This window comes from Rhinolophus hipposideros (genome assembly GCF_964194185.1).
Source record: "Rhinolophus hipposideros genome assembly, chromosome: 24".
Taxonomy (NCBI): domain Eukaryota; kingdom Metazoa; phylum Chordata; class Mammalia; order Chiroptera; family Rhinolophidae; genus Rhinolophus; species Rhinolophus hipposideros.
In genome coordinates, this window is record NC_138070.1 from 4,683,886 (window position 1) to 4,705,708 (window position 21,823).

The 21,823-nt window shown below is 41.0% G+C and overlaps 2 protein-coding genes across 3 annotated transcripts in view; both read right to left on the bottom strand.

Annotated features, from left to right (window-relative positions):
* The window catches only part of CCDC62 (coiled-coil domain containing 62), a 30,381-nt gene extending 23,943 nt beyond the window's left edge, over positions 1-6,438 (bottom strand). For both annotated transcript variants that reach the window (XM_081037445.1, XM_081037446.1), the window contains exons 1-3: positions 6,181-6,438; positions 3,577-3,769; positions 1,989-2,155 (exon numbers count right to left, since the gene is read on the bottom strand). In XM_081037445.1, coding sequence (XP_080893571.1) covers positions 1,989-2,155; positions 3,577-3,769; positions 6,181-6,216 — 396 coding nt within the window. In that variant the 5' untranslated portion in view covers positions 6,217-6,438. The remainder of the gene's footprint in view (positions 1-1,988; positions 2,156-3,576; positions 3,770-6,180) is intronic.
* A 2,989-nt stretch (positions 6,439-9,427) lies between these two features.
* DENR (density regulated re-initiation and release factor) lies at positions 9,428-21,575 on the bottom strand. Its single transcript, XM_081037447.1, has 8 exons — positions 20,687-21,575; positions 19,770-19,884; positions 15,944-15,963; positions 15,169-15,253; positions 12,776-12,859; positions 10,810-10,926; positions 9,826-9,965; positions 9,428-9,718 (listed from the first exon to the last, which is right to left on the bottom strand). Exons 2-8 carry the CDS (start codon positions 19,873-19,875, stop codon positions 9,674-9,676), a joined length of 597 nt encoding a protein of 198 aa, XP_080893573.1. The 5' UTR covers positions 19,876-19,884; positions 20,687-21,575; the 3' UTR covers positions 9,428-9,673.
* Positions 21,576-21,823: the final 248 nt, after the last annotated feature.

Genomic DNA, 21,823 nt, shown 5'->3' on the forward strand with positions numbered 1-21,823 from the left:
GGTTCGATTCCCAGATGGGCCAGTGAGCTGTACCCTCTACAACTAAGATTGTAAACAACAGCTCTCCCTGGAGCTGGGCTGCCGAGAGCAGCGGGAGGTTGGCGTGGGCTGCTGTGGGCTGCTGAGTGCTGCCATGAGCTACTGGTGGCCAGCGTGAGTGGCTGGCAGCCAGCATGAGCTGCTGTGTGCTGCCGTGGGCTACCGTGTGCTGCCATGAGTGGCCGGCAGCCATCGCAAACTGCTGAGTGCTGCCGCCGGCTGTCAGTGGCCAGAATGAGAGTCCGGCAGCCGGCGAGAGCTGCCGTGAGCTGCTGGGAGCAGCCGACCGACTGCGTCAGCCGGGAGGAGCGCAAGGCTCACAATACCAGCATGCGCCAGGGAGCTGTGTCCTACACAACTAGACTGAGAGACAACGGCTTGAACCAGAGTGGGGAAGGGGGAGGTGGAAGAAGGGAGGAAAAAAGATATTTTCATGGAATGCATATTATTAAGTGAAAGAACCAACCTGAAAAGGCTATATACCATATAATTCTAACTATCTTTCTGGAAAAGGCAAAACTACGGAGACAGTAAAGAAATCAGCAGTTGCCAGGGCTTGTGGAAGGGATGGAGCACAGAGGATTTTTAGGGGGTGAAAGTACTCTGTATGATAGTACAATGGTGGCTACATGTCATCATACATGTCAAAACCCACAGAATGCACAGCACCAAGAGTGAACCCTAAGGTAGACTATGGACTTTGGTGAGCATGAAGTGTCAGTATAGACTGACTGTAACACAGGCACTACTGTGGTGCAGGATGGCCACAGTGCGGGAGGTTGTGTGTGTGTGTGTTGGGGACGGTGTTGGGACAGGGAACACAGGAGGAATCTCTGTATGTTCCACTCTAAAACTGCTCTAAAACATGAAGTTTACTAATTAACAAAGACTCCTGTTAGAGACTGAATTGCATCTCCCCAAAGGCATAAGCCCTAACCCCAATGTGACGGTTTTTGGAGATGGGCCTTTGAGAGACAATGGGGTTTAGGTGAGGTCATGAGGGTGGGGTCCTCATAGCCGGATTAGTACCCTTACAGAAAAAGACAGCAGAGAACTTGCTCACTCTCTCCGCATCACTCGAGGACCCAGCAAGAAGGTGGCCGTCTATAAGCCAAGAAGAGGGCCCTCACCAGAAACCAACCACGCTGGCACCCTGCTCTTGCAATGCCAGCCTCCAGAACTGCGAGGATAGGAATCACTGCTGCTTAAGCCACCCAGTCTATGGTATTTTTTTATGGCAGCCCAAGCTGACTAATACACTTCCAGTTTTTAATTCAACATATTAATAGATTCTGGAATCGTTTTTACTTATTTTATAGCTAGAAACTATCTAGAAGAGTAATCTGAAAACAGAAAAAAGGCATAATATAAAATCTACACTCTTATTATGAATTATTAAGACTCACTGTATTACCAAGATCTATACTGAGTATCATTATGAAACAAGAATATGAAGGCTATAACAAGAGAAAACAAACAAAACTAATGGCTTTCTCTCTGTGCCTCTCATAGAGCATGAGCTCAAAAACTATCTGATGACTGACAAGTTAGAACTGAATCCTGAAAAATCAGTCTTACAGATTTTATTCCTAGTATGCCAGTAACATTTATCATGTAAGACACAAGTCTTCAGAAAGCCTCATTTGAAGTTACCAAAACTCGATGATACTAATCTCAGACTTTGAGAAAATCATAAATGATAAATGCTGCTAAACCAAATAGCCTACCAGTTAGGAAAGGGTTCTAATGAAGCGTGACCTCCAAGGCAGACTAGCACTGTGCAACTAAATAAAGCAGTACAATGAATACAAAACGATGATGATGGAGGATGGATATAGTTTCACACACACGCATGCATTTTTAATGGAAACATTTAAGTTCTAATTTTTCAATACCTGAAACACAAACAGAATCTGGGTTAGTGAAGCTCATCACAAAATAAAACCAACCTCAAGGTCTTCAGAGAGGAGAGAGGAATGGGTTGCCTTTTGAGCCATTTCCTGAAGCTGTAGTTGAGTCTTCTGAAGAGCTGTTTGGCATTCAGTTTGATTAGACTCAAGGGTTTTTACCTTCTTCGTGAGTGACCTGATTATTTCAGTTCTTTTGTGCAGTTCACCTGAGGGGAATTTCATCAACTTATTTGTGGTCAGATCTGAAGCTTAAAATGCATTATTTTCCAACACATGGTTAAAAACTAAGTGTGCTAAAGAAGTTTTAAAAAGATAGTTCTTTTCAAAGTTTTATTATAAACGTATGATACTGTACCCTATTCGAGGAACAGAGCCCCCCAATGTCACGTTCTGAACACAATCTCTCCAATTTCCACTTTCCTAACCACCTTATTCATTTGCTTGCTTTTTATTATAGTTTTGCCACCTGTAAAATGCCACATCCCTGAAAATACAGTTTCATCTGAACCATGTATAAATGGAATCATACTCTATGAATTCTTCTGTTTGCTTCTTCCACTTGAGATTCTGCTCCTGAGATTTACCCATGTTGTGGTATGTAACCTGTGTCTGCACTGTCATTGCTACATAACATCCCACTATAGGACTACGCCAAAATTCATTTATCCATTCTGCTATTGATGACCACTTGGGTTGTTCCCACTTTGCAGCTCCAGTGAACAATGTTGCTCTGTATGTTCTTGTGCACGCATCTTGGTGCATTTTTGCAAGAGTTTCTCTAGAGCCTTGCTACTCAAATGAGGTTTGGACCAGCAACAGTGACACCATCTAGGAACTTGTCAGAAATGCAGACTCTTTGGCCCCAGACCTACTGTATTAGAATCTGCATGTTAACAAGCTCCTTAGGTCATTCACGTGTAACTGAAGCAGAAATGCTGGCCATCAGCTATGTATGTTTTCAGCTTTACTAGATACTGTGAAATGATTTTCCAAAGCAGTTGTACCAACCACCGCTCTCACCAGCCGTAAGGAGCCTTCCCTTGGTTCCACACCTTCCCCAATACCCGATCGTTTCTGCCACTCGGTTAAGTGTACACTGTTATCTCATTACAGTTTTAATTTTCACTTCCCTAATTACTACTGAGAACGAGAACCTTATATATTTCTTGGCCATGCAGTTTTCCAAGAAATGCCTATTCAAGTTTCTTGCTTATTTTAAAACCAGATACTGGTAGCTATACATAATCTTTGTTCTTGAATATATTTATATAGAAGGTTTTATGTGTTATATTACATCTAATGTGCAACCATAGAAAACAGTGTGTTTATGTGCATATATGTGTGGGTGGGGTGTGGTCAGAACAAAACCAGATGAGACTCATTTCCTAAAGACTCCCTCTAGACACTCCATGTTAACGGAGCTCCACCCCGCACTCTCTACCCTGCAGTACGTTGCTTGCCGGACTTGAATTCACCTACGTGTTCACAAAGCCCTCCTATCTTCAATGAAACTGCACTCCAGGACCACAGGCACTGTGTTGAGATACTCCTTCTCTGTCACCGAGAGCCCTTTTAATGTGTTAGCCTACAGACGCGCATAACAGACACTGCGGGACGCTTTTCTCACCTTCCAATTTGCTGCAGCGCTCTTCCAAAGTCAACACTTTCTGCCGGTCCTCTTCCCATGAAAGGAGCTGTCTCTGGTGTACCGCGACCATATCATTGAGCTCTTTATCGCGGTCTTTTAACTCGCCAATGAGCAGCTGCAGCTCTTTCCGTTGCTTCTCGATAGTGGAAATCTCAACTTCTGACCCGATGTTCTAATCATAGAAAGTGATTTCTCATCAAAATAATGCTCATCAGTAATATAAGTCAGCCAAAGCATATTGTCCAAATAATTTTATCTTCTTTGCTGCCAACTCAAGGTAGTTAAATTAATGTATATTCACTGTTTCTAACGTGGAATCAAAATTATGTGTATTTGAAACAAGTTCACATCTGCTGTGCACTCTGCCTCTGTCATTTTCTGTCACAGTACACACACCACTCTTAAAACGTGGGACCGTCTATAAAACCTCCACTAGCTAATCACAAATAAACCCATTCTGCATTTTTTTTCTTTGCTGTCAACCCTCCCTTGTGTCAATCAACAATATTACCCCTCACTTTGCCCCAGCAATTCTGGAGTAATCAAGTAAAGGGAAACATGGAAATAATTACTGTTTAAATGTAAATAATTCTCATAACATCTAGCATATCTACATATACTCAGTCTACCAAGAACAATGCAATATTGGGACTGGTCCAAACTCAACATATTTATTTAAAAACAAATTCTGTAAAGGGAAAATTTCAAACACACAGACAAGAGAACAGCACAACATACATTCGGACAATTAAGTTCTCGAACTCATCCTAGAAAAAGTGCTATACACCTCATTGCTGAAATCACTACAGTCACCTTTAAAGTCCTCCCCTTGGGAAGCTATGCACTGACACCAGCACCTAGTCCACCCTTCAAAGCAATTTTGGAACTCTTTTTCTGGAATGGCCATCAGAGCTGTTGTCGTATTACCCTTGGTGTCCTGAATGTCATCAAAATGTCTTTCTTTCAATATTTCCTTTATCTTCAGGTAAAGAAAGAAGTCATTGGGGGCCAGATCAGGTGAGTAGGGAGGGTGTTTCAATACAGTTATTTGTTGACTGGCTAAAAACTCCCTCACAGACAGTGCCGTGTGAGCTGGTGCATTGTCGTGATGCAAGAGCCAGGAATTGGTGAAGAGTTCAGATCGTTTTCATCTAACTTCTTCACTCAGCCTTTTCAGCACTTCCAAATAGTAACCTTAACTGTCCAGTTGGCACAAATTCATAACAAATAATCCCTCTGATATCAAAAAAGGTTGGCAACACCCTTGCAACAAGTTCGCGAACTTAATTATCTGACCTCATACTCTCCCATCCACTCAGTACCCAGGTCCTGCTATTAGCAAGATTTGGCCTCATCTGTTTCAATTTTTTTGCTGTTGTTATTGATTAAACATACATTTCAAGCTTACATATGTTGGGTGCACCGCTAAAAATGAACATTTTTATATAACCATGATGCCATTTTCATACCTACCCAAATTATCTACAATAATTCCTTTCAAGTATACATCATTTTAAAGTCTAGTGCAGAGACGTTGGTCTGATGTAAGTGTGAATTCAGAATTAGACACTTAGTGCTCTACAGCCTTGTGCAAGTTACTCAACTTCTCTAAGCCTTAGTTTCCTCGCCTGTAAAATGGTAACACCAGCACTGTGACTTCTTAGAGTTGTGCGGATTACACAAGATTGACGGTCAAACACTTCAGTACTTGGCACATAGTCGGCATTCAGCAAACACTAACATTATTAAGATTTTTAAGTCACATTTCAAAATACGGTACTGTTCCCCCATCAACGAAATAAAGACCTAAACGTGTTAGTTTTAAAGAATTCTATCTTAAAGGCAGCACTTGATCAAGTGCACCAGAGACCCATGTAGCTCATTCCTGCTTTCTCAAAAATAACATTTGTAAGCAAAAGATGCTAACGCATGAATTACAGTTACTCACTAGTAACTAAACACAGAAAATGGAATTTGGAGTCAAGGGATTCCAAATCACAAGACTTGAATTCCAGTCTTTGGGAAGCCATTCATTAATTCACTCATTCATTCAACAAATATTTACTGAGAACCAAGTGGCTGGGGAGACAGCAAAGAGCGCGCCAGGAAGGGGCACATATTCTAGCACTGGAAAACAGGCAACAGGCCAACTGTACAAAAAAGTTCATCGCATCGTGTATGGATAAATGCAAACCGTGGGCCAGTTAGTTCACTTTCAAGGCTTTTCGGCAAAACGGAGTTACAAGAGTGCTCCTGCGCTGGCAGGTTACGTGGAGTGAATAAGGAAGCGAGGGTGGCGTAGAGACAAGCCCCTCCACCGAGGTCCAGTTATCGGTAGGAAATGGGCCGCTGGTCCCCGCCGCTCGTCCTGGCGCCTGGGCTGAAGGTCACGTTTTTACGGTAAGGAAACGGACGCGACGCTCCGTTGTTCCTCGACGACCTGTGTATTGTTTTACATTGTAAGCAGAAATCGTGCCTTAAAAACCACCCAAGTTCGGCCAACATGCACGTCGCGCTCCGACGTTTGCTGTCCTCTCGCACCGGACGCACCGGCGGAAACGGCGAGCAACGGCGGCCGCTCACCTGGCGCCCGGAGATGAAGGTCGTCGACGGGATCATAGGTGTTTCCTCCGCCCCCGGAGAAGGCCGCTGTGCGCAGCGTCACCTTAGAAACGCCATCCGCGCGCCGGCCCGGAGCCGCGGGACGCGCCCGAGCCCCGGAGCCCCGCGCCCTCTGCCGGCCCCAGCAAGCCCGCCCAAACCGCCTGCCCAAGCGGGTCGCTCAGGTCCGCCCCGGCCCACGGCGTAGCCAAGGGGCCGTCCCCGCTCTCGCGACACCTCCGCAGCCCCGCAGCCCCGCGCGGGAGACTGGCTCCCACCCGGCCACGGGGGGCGCCGCGTTCTTCCAAATCCGCGCCTGGGAGCTCGCGGACGGCTCATCTGACAATGTAAAATCCACTACCCACGGTCCGCAAAGAGCCGGTTTGTTACCGGTGCCCAGTGAATGATGGAGCAAATTAAAGGCTGCTTTGCTTCCGTCCCCATCACCCTGGGTTACGACATTGGAGCTGCTCACTTATTTCCCTTTCCCTACTGAAGGGTGGGTGAGCTCAGTCTTGTAACTGCTGTGTATACCGGGCACTGAGAACAGTACTTGGCATTCAGAGGAATAAATGGCTGGAGACAGACTCCAGTCCTGCCAATTAATAGTTGGCTGGCCATCCTAGCAGACAGCTCTAAATTAACAAATGAAAAACACTTTTTTTTCGTCTCTTGATGTAGCTCTTGACTAGCAATGAAAAACTTGGAACTTTATGACAAAATTTACCAGATTCTGGGTTGAACCTAAGCTTTTTGTTTCATCGTCACCCCTTATTCCCTATTTACTCTTGTTACATAGGAACTGAACTGTGAAAAAACAATACCACGTTTAACTCCTGGTCACACACCCCCTACTGCTTAACCTTTAAGATGGCATTACCAGCAAGACAAATGACCAAACACAGTCCTATAGCATTTCACCTTTACTTTTCGGTTGACTGAATTAGCAAAACATGCCCTTGTATTCCTAAAATCTGAAAATGGAAAAAAATTTAAATTTCTTGCTTTTAAGTTTTACTGATTTAGGTGGCATGTGCTTCCTTGGGGGTTAGCTTATGTTTAGGAGAACCGGCAAGACAATGTCTTAAAATTTCAAAACAAGAAAGCAAATTCTGACTGGTTACAGGCAGTCAATCAGCAAAAGATTGCAGTTAAGGCTTGGTGATGTAATGAGGCCAAAAGAAAGGTGGTTCAATGTCAATTTTCCAGCTGGGGAGCCTTTTAATTCAAATGTTTTTCAAATTTCACCATGTAAAACTTGGTATTTTTTTAGGAAGCCCTAGAATGCCATTGTTCATAAGGCAAGCACATGCCAAACACTCACTGTAAAATTATGAGTACGGAAAATACTCAGAAATGAGGCTCATCTTACGAGATTATGGTTGGTGAACATTAATTGAATGTGGCAAGCACATTATGACTAGTTGCAAATGAAAATTCTCAATATTTTAAGTTAATTCCCACAGGTATTCTTTAAAACAGGAAAAACCTTTGACAAGCTAAATTAACTCCTTCCAGTCTCCCTACTTTATTTCCTAAATACAGGAATTTAGTAAATAACAAAGACAGGATCTAAAACATAAAATTCATCTTTAAAATAGCAAATTACTAACTTTTTAAACTAACAGCGAGAAAGCTACCATAGCTTTTATACAACAGATGATTTACGTAGGCTTCTATGTTAATAATTAAAAAGATTTAAAATCACTGTTAGCATCCACTTTTTAAATGAATAAAGTACATATCAAAACTGCATTTGCATTTGAAGTTGCCAGCTTAATCATGGCAAATCTCTTATACATATTATGAGATAAAGTTGTTTTACAGTTAGTATTCTTTCTGCTAAGAATACTAGACTGTGAAAACATTCCAAAATGCACACATAAAGAGAGCGTATGAATTAAAGTCAATCCTTGTTCTGGTAGTACATTTCAATCAGATATTAAACTACGCTGCATTTTAAATTCAGGTCAAAGAAAAAGACTCACACATGTTATACACAAGGACAATTTTAATTCTGCATTTTCCTGCAGGAACAGCCACTGCTGGCTGTATATGGATTGAAACTGCATTTGCCAAGAACTGTGAACATTCAGAACCTTTGCATAAAGTCACATGTGTTGATACATAGACAACTTCCAGCACCAACAGCATACATAATGTACCAAATGGTCTTGATGGACAAATTTGCTTCATCAGATAATCCTATTTAGTAAAATTCATTTTTGTAATTTACATCTTTACTGCACAGGCTAAGATTTTAATTATTTTCTAAAAACCACTCACTCATTCAAGATATAATTTGCATGGCAATAAACAATGGGTTCTAAATTTCTTAAAGTGTCTATAGCAATTAAAATACTATGAGTCTTCTTTTCGATTTGTAGCACCTGACTTAAGACCTTTATAAAAACAAAGTTTAAATTCATTTAGTGCATTCATTAAAATCATCACTGTTTCTCTTGTGACAAAAATGTTTCAATTGCGATTTCCCAGACAATATATTGAACATGGGTTTATATTATTTTCAAGTGGTTAGCAGAATTTTACTCATATAATTTATTAGCCAGAACAAGAACTCACAGCCTCTCTGAATGGCCTTCCATTCAAAACAATGATGATAATGCATAAAATGGATTTGGGGTCTGCTCCCCATGTTACATTATTAAACGTTTCCAAGTATTCTTGGAAAATATTTTTAAATAGATGCATAATATTCTACCATATGATGCACCATCATTTCTTTAACTATCTCCCAATTGTTTGTTTACATCATTTGTAATGTTTTGTTTCATGAGTAACATTGTGATGAACATAAAGGTTATTTTATCTTTAGGATAATCAAAGAAGTGGCTTACTGGGTCAAACAGTGCAGATGGTTTTAAGGCTTTTAATATACTTTACCAAGTAATCTTCAGAAGAGCTTGAATAACTTCTACCAGCAATATGTTAACGTGCCCACAGAGTGGACGTGGTTGTAAAGCCCTTTCAACCACAAATCTACCAGATGCTTGCGCATCCCCAAACTATCAGACCAAAGAAGCAAGGAAATAGTTATTACTGGTGATGAAGCCAAATTCAAATTCTTTAAAATATTACTCAGCTTTATATCACAATTTGATTAAATCATGACCATTTAAAAATAATAAACATAGAAGCTTTCCACAAAAAGTCTACAGTGTTTTTCCAAAAATAAAAAGTTAAAAAGACAGAAAGAGAAAAGTCAGTACCAAGTGACCAAAAATGTTTATTTGACTAAATTCTATTTCATGCATAAGCATGACAGTCTCCCCTGTTCATTAGACTTTGGCAATAAAAAAAACAAGCAGCCTTGTACAGAACAGTGAAAATGCCAAGGGTGAGAGTAGTCTACAGTTTTACTGTAGGATAAATATATTTCTTTTCAAAAGGCCTCTCTCCCGTTGGCCATATCAGCTCTCAGTTCAGACTATTAAATACAGACAAATTTTCAAAATCACTTCTTTACTTCACCGAGGTCTTCGATGCTATCATCATCTACCTATAAAACACAAATAATCACATTTCATGAGTTGTGGTACCAAATAATACAGAAGCAACTTGCTTTAAAAACTTATTTCTCCAGATGAGTATGTTCCATATACTCACCTCTGGCCATTTTTCCTGAATGACATCAATTATGTCATCTGTAAAGTCTCCCTGAATGATGATTTCATCCTCCCCTGTTACTGAGGCACCACAGGAGAATTTTTGAGCAAAAAATCTTTGTGCTTCTTTAAGATCAATTTCTGTTATTTTTTAAAAAGAAACAGCAAGACTATAATTGGAATTGTATGTCAAAGATATTTTTTCATTTTGAAATTTAATCTGCATTATAAATTCATAATTCCTTTCAGAGCAATTACAAACTACCACAGGCAGTGGTCTTCACAATTCAACTTGTATTTTCAAGGTCAAATAAAGCCTCAGTACGTAAAAATAGCATCATCCATATTATTTGTTAACTCCTACATTAAGACCAAAATACTCCAGGAACACATTAATTCCAACATTACAAACACACATTCAAGTATAATGAAGTACTTTTGTTTACCCCTTTTTACAAAAGAATAATTTACAGCAGAGAAACAAACCCCATATTTATACTGTGGTCCAGTGATTGTTTTTCAGTCTGTGTTGTCACATGAAGGGAACTTGGTTTACAGTTTCACTATTTATTCAAAGCCTCCAGGAATGGAAGGGGCTCTGAAGCAGGACACTCTGCCACTACCCACTTTCCCTCACTCTCTACTGTCATTCCCAGAGGGGGTGGGCCATTCTTTGCCACCAAGCCTGCAGGAAGAGGAGCAGCACTGGTAGGTTTCAAAGGAAACCCTCTTCATTCTACACAGAATGTGCCCAAGCAGGAATTCTGGAAAGGAAAAAGTTAAACCAGTCCCTTCGGTAAAAGATTTTTAAATTTCTTCAAAATTTGATTCTGAAGCTATAGTAATAAATACAAAATTTCAGTATCTTCTTAGCAAAAAATAAACCTGTGAAATTTTCATGAGACCAGATTAAAAGAGACTGCAAGGGAGAAAATGAGAGAGAGAAAATAGTTCACCTTTTAAACATACTTAAGCTTAAACTCACCGAAAGTCGCAAGGCCACACACTCTTGTTACGTATTTCTTCTTTGCTCTGGGAATTTTGGCTATCGTAACCTTTTGTGGTACAGTCTTCTTTTTTTGTTTTATTTGACCCCTTCCACCTTTATTTATTAAGAAAGAGCTCAGCATTAACTGTTTTGCCTTTAACACAAATAATTAAGAAAATACTGTCTTTAAATTTGGTAATTTTCAAAAGTACCAAATATTAATTTCTGAAGTTTTTCTAATCCAAAATTAATAAACACATGCATGAGTCTTCATTCAATAAATATTTATTATGTGCCAAGCATGTGCTAAGAGCTGCGAACACAAAGATGAACAGAAAAGAACATATCCCTGCCCTCCAGAGACTCTGTCTAGTGAAGGGAGATGAAGAAAGTTAACTACAGCCACCTGACATACACTAGACTAGGATCCATGAACACGGCACTCTCACAGCTTCGCAGAGGAATGACTTCCGCTGCTTCTCAAGGAAAGGAGGGATCCTAGAGAGAGTGGCATCTCAGTTCTCGCAGAACAAGGTGAAGGGAGAAAGGGCTAGAAAGGTTTAAGAAAGCATATTCCAAGAAAAGGAAACAAGTTCAGAGACAAGAAAAACCATTATGTGTGAGAACTACACTTGCCTTGATGAAGGAAGCTGGCATATATGTAGCATATAAAGCCAGAAAAGCTTTATTATATATCAATCATTAAACCAAAGCAGCGGCAACAGTCATGGTCACTAGGCAGAGGATAACGAGAGTGAGGAGAAATACCAGAATTCAGAACTGACGAAAAGGGGCAAAGAGAGAGAACCTAAGATGGGTCTCAGGTTTCTGGCTCAGATGACTGGATAAACTGTGCTGTCATTAACCCAACAGGGAAAACCAAACATGTAGATTTGGAACATAGTTCATTTTGGAAGTGCTGCATTTGAGGTGCCTGTGGGACTACGCACATTTCCAGTCCAGAGACATGGACCAGGACTAGAGACACAGATTTGGGAATTGTAAGTGTCGAGTGTTGGCAGAAGTTGGGGACGAGGAAGAACCACCCAGAGAACGTGCAGAGTGAGGACGTTAGAGCGCCAAGGGCAGAATCCTGGGGAACTCCAACTGTTAAGGGACAGAAAGGAGAAGAGAATTCTGCACAGAAGACGGAGGAGTGACAGAATGAAAAAGAAAGAATGTCACAGAAACCAAGAAGCACAGCACTTTAAGCAGGGAACTTGCTCAAACGCTCTATTATGTAACAATTACAGAGCCATTGGTGCCCTTTCTAGAGGAGGGTCAGTGGCGTGAAAGTCAGGTCAGTGACGTGAACAGCGAACAACATAATAGCGAGGAGGATGGTGAGTCTCGTCTTATTAAAGAAGCCTGGCTAAGAAGGGAAGCCGGAGATTAAGACAAAGAAAGGCATGGGCTCCTGGGAAATTATTGTTTTTTAGATGCAAAGTCCTGAAAATATTTATAAGCTAATTTTAGTCACAGGGGAAACTAAGGAAGGAAAAACAAGAGGACAGGAATTACTTTTAGGAGGAGAGATAAGACAGGCATACACAACAGCTGTGTAGAAAAAAACAAACTCAACTGTCAGAGGTAATGAAAATACAATCTTATATAAATGTCCTCACTCTAAATAGAATACATAGGTATTTCAATAAGGTAACAAAACTTTCAAATCATGAACGTGGCTGGTTCCCTTTTATGTATATATGTATTTATGTATATATGTATATATGTATATATATGGCAAATAAAGAACGTTTCTTTAGGTCTAATTTACTGATAAAGCCCAAATCATACCACATCCAACCACGCTGAGAATATGATTCTTATCCCTCTGGGTGACACACATGTGGAATTACAGTGACAGGTAGATGGCATTCTATTTGGGAATGCTTTCATTACTCACTTCCTCTGGCAGAAGGAAGGTAGGTCTGTGAAATCAAAGCACGAATTTAGGTCTCACCTCTCTTTTGTTTTTTCTTCTCTTCCTCTTCCCCTGCTGTTCCTTGACCCTCACTAATTCCAGCTTCTTGTTTGGGTGAATTTTCTAGATGTAAAAACAAAATCCAAAAGCATTAATATCACTTCACACTAACGTTAAAATATCACCTTGGAGCAACCTCATACACAAATTAGGCATTTTACCAACTAGTGAGCATGACATTTTATAAAACAAACGATTACATTACTAGCAATGTAATCATTTGTTTTATAAAATGTCATGTTCTTATCAAGTTCTGAAGTCATTATGGTAAATGTATGGTGACAGAAGACAAAACAAAGGCTTGGGTATGTGAAGATTATGATTTCTTTCAGCCACATGAAAGGAACATAAAACACTCAGGACTCTACAGGATTGTTGAGCATCTAAGTATACTACCACATTTTGCCGTGTATAATGTGCACTTACATTTTTGGCCCAACTTTCAGAGAAAAAAAAAAATCTCTTTTTAATTCAAATTTTTATTTGTTTACATTTAGGTACTTGTTTTTTGTATTATATAGGAATTTTAGATTTATTTTTTGACATATTATGGTATAAGAAGTTTTATGTAACAGATAATTACAAAACACAAGAACAAAGTACAGGAAATTTTACGTACTGATAACAAATTTACAACATTTATACCTCATAGAAGGCCAAGAACTCTTTGTCACTACAAGTTCATCGTAAATTCAACAAAACTGATTTTGTTATTCCAGGGTATTATTTTGCAAATGGATATCACTATTGATTTCTAGAGTAATACTTTTAACTTATAAGCATAAATAAAAGAATTAAAAAAAACATTTATATAGCTATGGAATTAGTACTACTCAGCTATAATGCGCATCATTTTCCCTCACAAATTTGGGCAAAAAAGTGCACATTATACACAGCAAAATACGGTAATCTTGTTACTAGGAAGTCTGGTCCAGAATAAGAGCTTCCCACCCCCTCCTCCTCCTCAAGTCCCATCACTCTCAGGGCCAACCACGTAGACAGGACTGTAACACCAGTTCTCATTCAACCACTGACAGTGACTGCAGTTGCTCTCCCAAAAGACCTTATCAAATTTCAAGGGTTGTGCCTCATGGAAACAATCTGAAAATCAAAGCAGCAAACAGTGGGATAAATTAGGGATATGTGATAGGCCTGCCAGCCCAGGCTTTCCCTGCTCCTGCAAATGCCTTCATTTTTACCAATCTTGTAAGAAATGCCATCAACTTGAGCAAATCGAGGAAATCTGTTCCTCTGCAGTCAAGGTTCCTTACCTCTGGCAACAACTCCACTCTAGCTGCTTGGCCCAAGACCCTAGATAGCCCTTTTCTCATATCCACGTGAAATACAGCAGAAAACCCTATCAACTCTACCTTCAATATTCTAGATAGAATCTGACCACTTTTCACCACCTCCACTACCATTGTGGTCCAGGTCACTGTCATCACCTGGACAGGTTACTGCAGGAGCCTCCTAGCTGGTCATCCTGCTTCGCTGTCTATGCCCTTCTTCAGTCTATCCTTAACACAGCAGTCAAAGACATGCTGTTGAAACAAAGTCAGACCTCATCTCTCCTCTGCTCAAACCCGTCCAATAGCTCCTCTCACTCAGAGTAAAAGCCAAGACGAGGCCTTATAGACATGGTCCTCCATTGCTTCTCTGACTTCATCTCCTACCCTTCTCCTCTTCCTCTGTTAAGCTTAGAACAGAAAGGCTTCCTCGCTGTTTCCTGAATATGCTGGTAAGCTCCTGCCTCAGGGTCTTTGCACTGGCAGTGTTAGCCTCCTGGAATAATGTTCTCCCAGATTTCCAAAGGGCTCACTTCCTTCAGGTCTTTGTTCAAATGCCATCTTTTCGGCAAAATCTTTCCTGCCCACTACCTAATATTTCAAACTCCATGCCCAGTAATTTTTATCTCCTCATTCCCCATTAATCACTATTTAACATACTTATTTTGTTTTCCTTATTTTACTTATTTTGTTTGTGTTTCCTTCTAGAATATAATTTCCAAACAGATCTTTTGCTTACTGCTTTATCCTCAGCATCTGAAACTGTGTGTAGTAGAGTATGCTCACAAGAAATAATTTGTTGAATGAATGAGTGAAAATATATTTGCCCCTAAATTATTTACTCTTCTTTATATAAGCATGTTGATACTTTGACCTATCCTGCCTCAGAAAGAGAAAACACATGAAGCAGTGTGTGATTTTATACAAGAAATTTTAACCCAAGAACTTAAAATAGTTTTAAAGTTCATAGATATAGACAAATAATTCTGTAATTATCCTACTAAAGGAGATCTTTCTTTAAAATAATGCCTTATGTGCATTTATTTCAGATATACAAGCTTTGATGAAAGAAAAAAATGTTCATACCTACAGTAAGTTTTGCAAACTCATTTGGAAAATTCTTCTCTAACCACTGTCTACATTTAGCAACATCAGGCATATATTCACAGTACTAGAGGGGAGAAAAAGAACAAACTGAGTCACAAAAAAACATTTTCAATCAACCAATACATTTAATTTAAAATCATTCCATATACTTGCTATATAAAGAATGATAAAATTACTCCCACTGACATCTTATCCCCAGGAACTCTATATTCAACCAGGAAACACCCCATAAGAAATTAGAAATTAAAAAGAATTATGCACTTCCTCGCTAAAGTAACTTACTTCCTCTCCATCAAACAGAAGAGCCATTAGAAAAAGAAGCAAACTGACAAAAAACAAGCATATCTACTTCTTGCTCCGGGCACATAGGTGTTTCATTATTTTCATGATGTGCCCACAAAGCCTGACTTCAAAGCTTATTAACAGAAGTCTTACACATAACTTATGCTTTCTCTTCTGTACTTGGACGTTAAATTTTGGCTTTAAGGTTACTCATTTTATTAGCTGACTACTCATGAATTCCACGCAAAAATCCAAACTGTACAGCCAAGTGCAAGCGATATACACATATGACTCAAAGTCTAAAGAAAACAATTTGAAATATCATAAAATTATTCTAAACCAAAGTTCTATTTGAAAAGGTTGAAAATCTACTATCAAATGACAGAAAATGAAAAACAAGAAAAAATATTCTCAAGCTCTGAAATCAATGACCTCAAATGCAGAAGTTAAAGGAGAATTTTAAAGAACTTACCTCTGTTGGTAATGAACAGACTGGGGAAATGGAGAGAAAAAAAGATTTTAAAATGTAAATATACATACACATGGCGCTCATCTTAACTTTTATTTTAAATTTGACAAAATGCTTCATTTCTACTATTTCTCTATATCTTTTCTGTACTACTTTTCAGATGCTACCCATCGTGCCCTTTTTTTTTGAGGCAAAAGGCACATGGTTAATAGAAATATTACCCTGACTTTTTTCTTTTTGATCTAAAGAAGACTATCTCCTTGGGTTGATGAAACATCCAATTATACTACCTTGCACATCTTAAGGTTTTAGCATAACCACTTCAGTGGGTCTGATACTAAGCTAAGATGGGAACAATTCCCCATACAACAAAGCATCAATGGAGCTGATTATTTCTTTTGATAGCTTTATCAGAACAGCCACTTTTTTTCATACTAACACATTTATAAACTTCAGTAGCACGTTTCTTTGCAATATATTTTTCCTTTTCTTTTTCATATTATCCTACATACAATCATGAAACTGTAAAGCTAGAAGGAATGCTGGTTCAATCTTGTCATTGTATAGCCTGCATGGGAGAAGGGACTAGAAGAACTCAAAGGGTTTCCCAATTTTAACTACAATTCTATTATTGGGTCAATTGCTTATTTTGTTTTTACTTTTAAGGTGAAGAATGGAGTAGTTCAGTGCCCAGCACTCTTGAGATTTGGGCGGGGGAGAAGAAGTGTGGTACCACATTACTAGTAACAGTAATTACCATATACCAGGCACATGTTATGTGCTGGGTACTTTGCTATGCTTTTTATCCATTATTATTATGTTTAATCGTCACAACCTTAAAAAGCTACGAATTACCATCTCTGACGATGAAAAAAGTGAGACTTAGAATAGGTACCCCACTTACACCTGGTTAGTAAAACAAGATTTAAACTCGTCTGTTTCTGAAGCTTAAACCCTTAATTACTAAATTAGATTACATGGCATATACAGGCAATACAGCTATGTGCCAGCCAGATGACAGTGACCTACAATCTCACCCTATCACCACTATTTTATAGATGAAGCCCTAAAAAAGGTTAAATAGTTCATCCAGTGACAAAGGTGGTGTGTGGCAAAAGAAAACTGGAATCTAGCATCTCTTTATTTCAAATTTAGAGTTCTTTCTACTAAAGCTCTTCCTGGTTAACTAGAGCTCTGTAACGCTCACAGTTCAAGTTCACATACTAGTAGGTACAGATATTCAGGCATACTTTCAGTATATGATTATAGGTTAAATATCATTACAGTAAAAACTAAAGCTATAAAACTTTGTATACCATTTCAAATAAAATTCAGTTCAGCGAAATTCTAATACAATAAAAAAATGTGGACAATTCTTCTGAGTTCCTAAAATCAAGTTCTCTCCACAGATCACTTACTATTTGTAAACCATAACTTTTCAACACAAAGATCTAGCAGTCACCTTCGAACTTCACATCACTAACAGTGGAACCACCTGACCTTATACACCTGCTGATGTGACAACGTATGGAGAACAAAATGTCATCATCCACGAAACCTCCTGTGGTCTGAACGTGTGTCCCTCAAAACTCCTCTGCTGAATTCCTAATGCCCAATTCGAAGGTATTAGGAGGTGGAGCATTTGGGAGGATTATATTGCCTTTATTCTTCTCAACGACCCTCTGAAGTAGTCTCTATTGTTACCCATTTTATAAATGAGGGAACTGACCAAGGTCACACAGTGAGTAAATGGCCGATTCAGGATTCAAACTCAGACTAACTTCTGAGTTTGAAGTCTCAAAACTGAAGACGAAATGCCTCCCCATCCTAGCTACCTGTGTTTCTCACTGTACTCCATTGGAGCATTCTGCTCCAATCAGCCTTTTCTTTTCCCTCTCCCCAAAAGATACCATATTAAATCTTGCCAGCACATAAAGATACCATACCAAATCTTGTTCTTATAAATTCCTTCGTCTTTCCTTGCAAATTTCACCTATTACTTAAAGTTTCTCACTTCCTTGGAAACTTCCCTACTTCCCTCTGAATAAAGATCCCTCCTTTTCCTGAACTCCAAATTCATCATTACGGTTAGTACCATTTAATTTAGCATTTAATATTCCCGAAGCACTTTCCTACAACTAGTCCTTATATCCGTTGAGAAAAAAGTAGCCCTGTCCCCATACCTGGTATATCAATACAAACTAGGGAGGGAAATGAAAACAAACCTTTCTCAAAAAGGTTAGGGACCACTGGTCAACACACATTATCATTGGGGTGGATTGCATTATTTAGTGCAGTTGTTCAAAAGACACCTTAGCAGTGACATAATCAATTAACAAGATGGTTTTCATGTACTGTATTTCACCAATTCTAATTCTTCATTTTTATAGGGATGATCTTATAATTATAACATTATCAATCTGACAATTTTTTCTTTCTTAGTGGAACCTAAAATAACGGTGCATCATATAAAATAAGGAGTCTTAGATTCAATGAAACAGAGTACAAAGAACAATAGCTCTTAACTATATCTGATAAACAAGGATGAATAAACCGTAGTAAACCAGTATACTTTATAATAACAGTAATTAGTTGGCACTTATTGTACTATGTTCTTGTGTTAGTTGCTGTACCAGAAGCTTTCTACAAATCATCTTTAAATCAGATGCAATCATCATCTTCATTTTACAGACCTTAAAAGACAAACCTCTAGCCCTTAGTGAAATTAGGAAACTTGCCCAAGGTCATATATCTGGTAATCAGACACATGAAGTCAGACACAAACCCTGGTGGTCCACGGCTCCAAAGGCAAACAATACAACCAAGTAAGACCAGTATCGTAACAACCCTACAAAAAGTTCCCTTGCCTACTCTCTTACTGAGATACTAATTTTATTATACTATCAAAGATATTCAATAAATAATGAGTTGATACAATTTTTTTTTAAATTTCAGTGACATCACCTCTCCTTGAGTACTTGGACTCCAAATGAGGTCTCTATTACACTCACAGAAGGTAAGGTCCACAAGAACAAGAACTTTTTCTGACTTATTCACTACTCAGACCCCACCCAGCACACCAGAAAACATTGCTAGGCACATAAGTGGTCAAAAGAATTTGCTGAAGAAAATTCGTATTTACTGGCCCTTTTACTGTGTTGTACCTTCAAATTTTTCTGAAACTTTCCAAGACAGTAACAAAATTAGACCATTTCCAATTCACAAATATTTCTGTATTGAAAATGGGGGGGGGGAACACTCAAAGGGAAAAAAATCCTGATTCAATCTAATACACATATTATTAATCAAACCAAGAACAGTTTCCCGTGACCATCCAACCACACCCATCACGCAAACCTGTTCATCTTCAACTCTTTACTGACACCCTCCCTGTACCATACACTATACTAACACAAGGCTGCTCACATCTCCAGCTGTGCACCAAGCTTTTCCTTGCACTGCCGTTCGCTTCATCTGGGATGCTGTTCCCCACTTCCCTGTCATTCCTTAAGACCCAGTATCTTCCAAGAGGCCCTTCTTTAATAGCCAGACTAACAAGCAACACAAGGCTGAAATAATCTATTTGTATGTCTCTATCCCAACTGGACTGTAAGCTTCTCCAGGCCAAGTAACAAGACCACAAGTCACACAGGTTGGGAAAATGTTAATCCATGCCTCCTCTTCATCATCCTCCCCCCTCCCAAATTATGGACTCACCAAGTGACGGAGACAGATGAAAAAAGGATTACTAGGACCAAATGTGAAATTATTCTTACAATGCACAAAAATACAATAAGCAAAAAGCCATTTTCTGCCTTCCAACACTTGCCTCCACAGTAAAGCACTCGCAGTGGGTAATCTGCATCTAATTTGGTATTGCTCCTCAGGTCTCCTTTGCAATCATGCCCGCCAGATTCAGAAATGTCAGCAGCCATCTCACAAACCTGTAGGCAAGGAAAATAACACATCGTCACAATTTCGGCCCGGGGATCCCAGAGAAGCAGTGCTCAGGTGTAGTCCTGCCTCCTTCCACCTGAAACACCCCACCTTAAATCTGTTTCATTTCTGCTGTTAAGTGAAAGCTGTAAGTTGCCATTAGGATTCACAAAACATGAGCAATTCTGGGCACACCGTTTACCAGGTCCACACATCTCCAGGGAAGCAACTGACAGTGAGACTCGTAGCAACTGGGCCTTGGAGAACGTGGGGGTGGGCCACTAGTGAAAGAGGAAGCGATGGGAAAAAAGGATGGGGAGGGGGAATGCGGTAGAGACCGGGCAAAAAGTCCGGGGTGAGGTGGACTGCATGCAGACTGCAGCAACAGAGAAGAAGGCCACAGAGCAGCTGGAAGAGGCTGGAAAGGCCCACGAAGAAAGGGTGGGTCACCGGAGGTGCCCAGAGGGCAGGGTGTGGGGGCAGCTAGAAGCCAAGGGAGGGACACTGAAGAGTCAGGGATGGGGATGGGGATGGGGGTGGGAGGGGGCGGGGAGACCAGACTGTAAGGAGAGAAAAGGGGGCAGAAGAACCGGAAAGGAGCAGAATGTAAGAGCACTGAGGCAACCAGAACGGCCAGGAGGGAGGGGGAGAGACCTGCGGCGAAGGGGCAATCCCGGGGACAGCAGAGGGGCCCATGTGGGCGGGGATGTGGAGACGCCCGGCCCGGCCCCCTTCCGCTGGGCAGCACTTCAGCTTCCCCACGCTCTCTACAAGTTTCACGGAAGTGGGAGAAGTGCGAGGGGTCGTTACCCAGGCGGTCGCACTGCCGCCGCCGCCGCCTCCGCTCCCGCCACTACTGCCAGCTGAAGCGACACATGCAACTCCTCTTCTCTGGCTCGGGCCACCCGAGAGCCCGTCTGCCAGCCGCGCTCCCGCGAGACAATGAGCCTTTATCGCGAGATTCAGGCCCCCCGCTGGGTGGCTGTCGCGAGAAGCCTGAAGGGCGGAGAGGGATTGGGGAGCATGCGCGTTTCGTCCGGGGGCGGGGCCAAGCAGCCGAGAGGCTGACGGCCAGTGGGCGGCGCTCGTTCCCCGTAGGAGAAGGTAGCTGGTTGGTCGGCGCGCGGAAGGAGAGGCTGATTGGAAACGCGGCGCTGAGCGTCCAAATCCACAGTGACTTCCTGTTAAGGAGCGAGCGGGCTTCGCGCCGGGGTCCCTGCGGGAGTCCTGCCTCAACCTCCTTCTCGTTAGCTCAGTCAGTCCCTTCGCGGGGAGATGGCAGCTGGAAAAAGGCGTTTGGTTTCATTTTAACCTCGTCCCCTCCATTGGCAGGATTATCCTGGAAGAGATAATGCCAACGCTGTTTAAGTATTTCTCGTTGCTCCCCATCTCAGCACCCTCGCGGCTGCTTTCATCGCCTTCCTCGTGTTCACCTGTCCTCGTGTGTGATGTCCATTGGACTTAATCTCTCATCTCAGGCTTCCCCCGGGAGGCGGAAGCCTGGCGGACGGTGTCTCGGCTTTGCTTCCGTCTCGTGGTGTCCTTTGGGGGAAAACCCTTCCTGGCCAGACTCGGCCCGAGTCCCGTTTCTGACACTTGCAGAGCTAGAAGGACTACGGGAAAGATCAGGACAGACGAGGGTTTTGTAGATGGTGGAGGCTGTTCTTCCTGTGCTGCTTTACCGTCCACCTCCTTCCCCGCCGACTTCATTGGCGCCGCCGCCGCCCTTCAGTGTTTGCTCAGAACTTACTTGGACGCTGACGAAGCCATCCGGCATGATCTTTTCCCCCAGCCCCTGTGGCCTCCACTCTGGTATCTTTATTAAATAAAAGAGGAGTTTCCCCCTGCTCACGAAAGAGTCAATTCTACATGACACGAGTGAAAGAAGATCTTGTTCCCCAGCGTGTGTGATTCCAACAATAACACCTTCACTTCCAGTAATAGCTT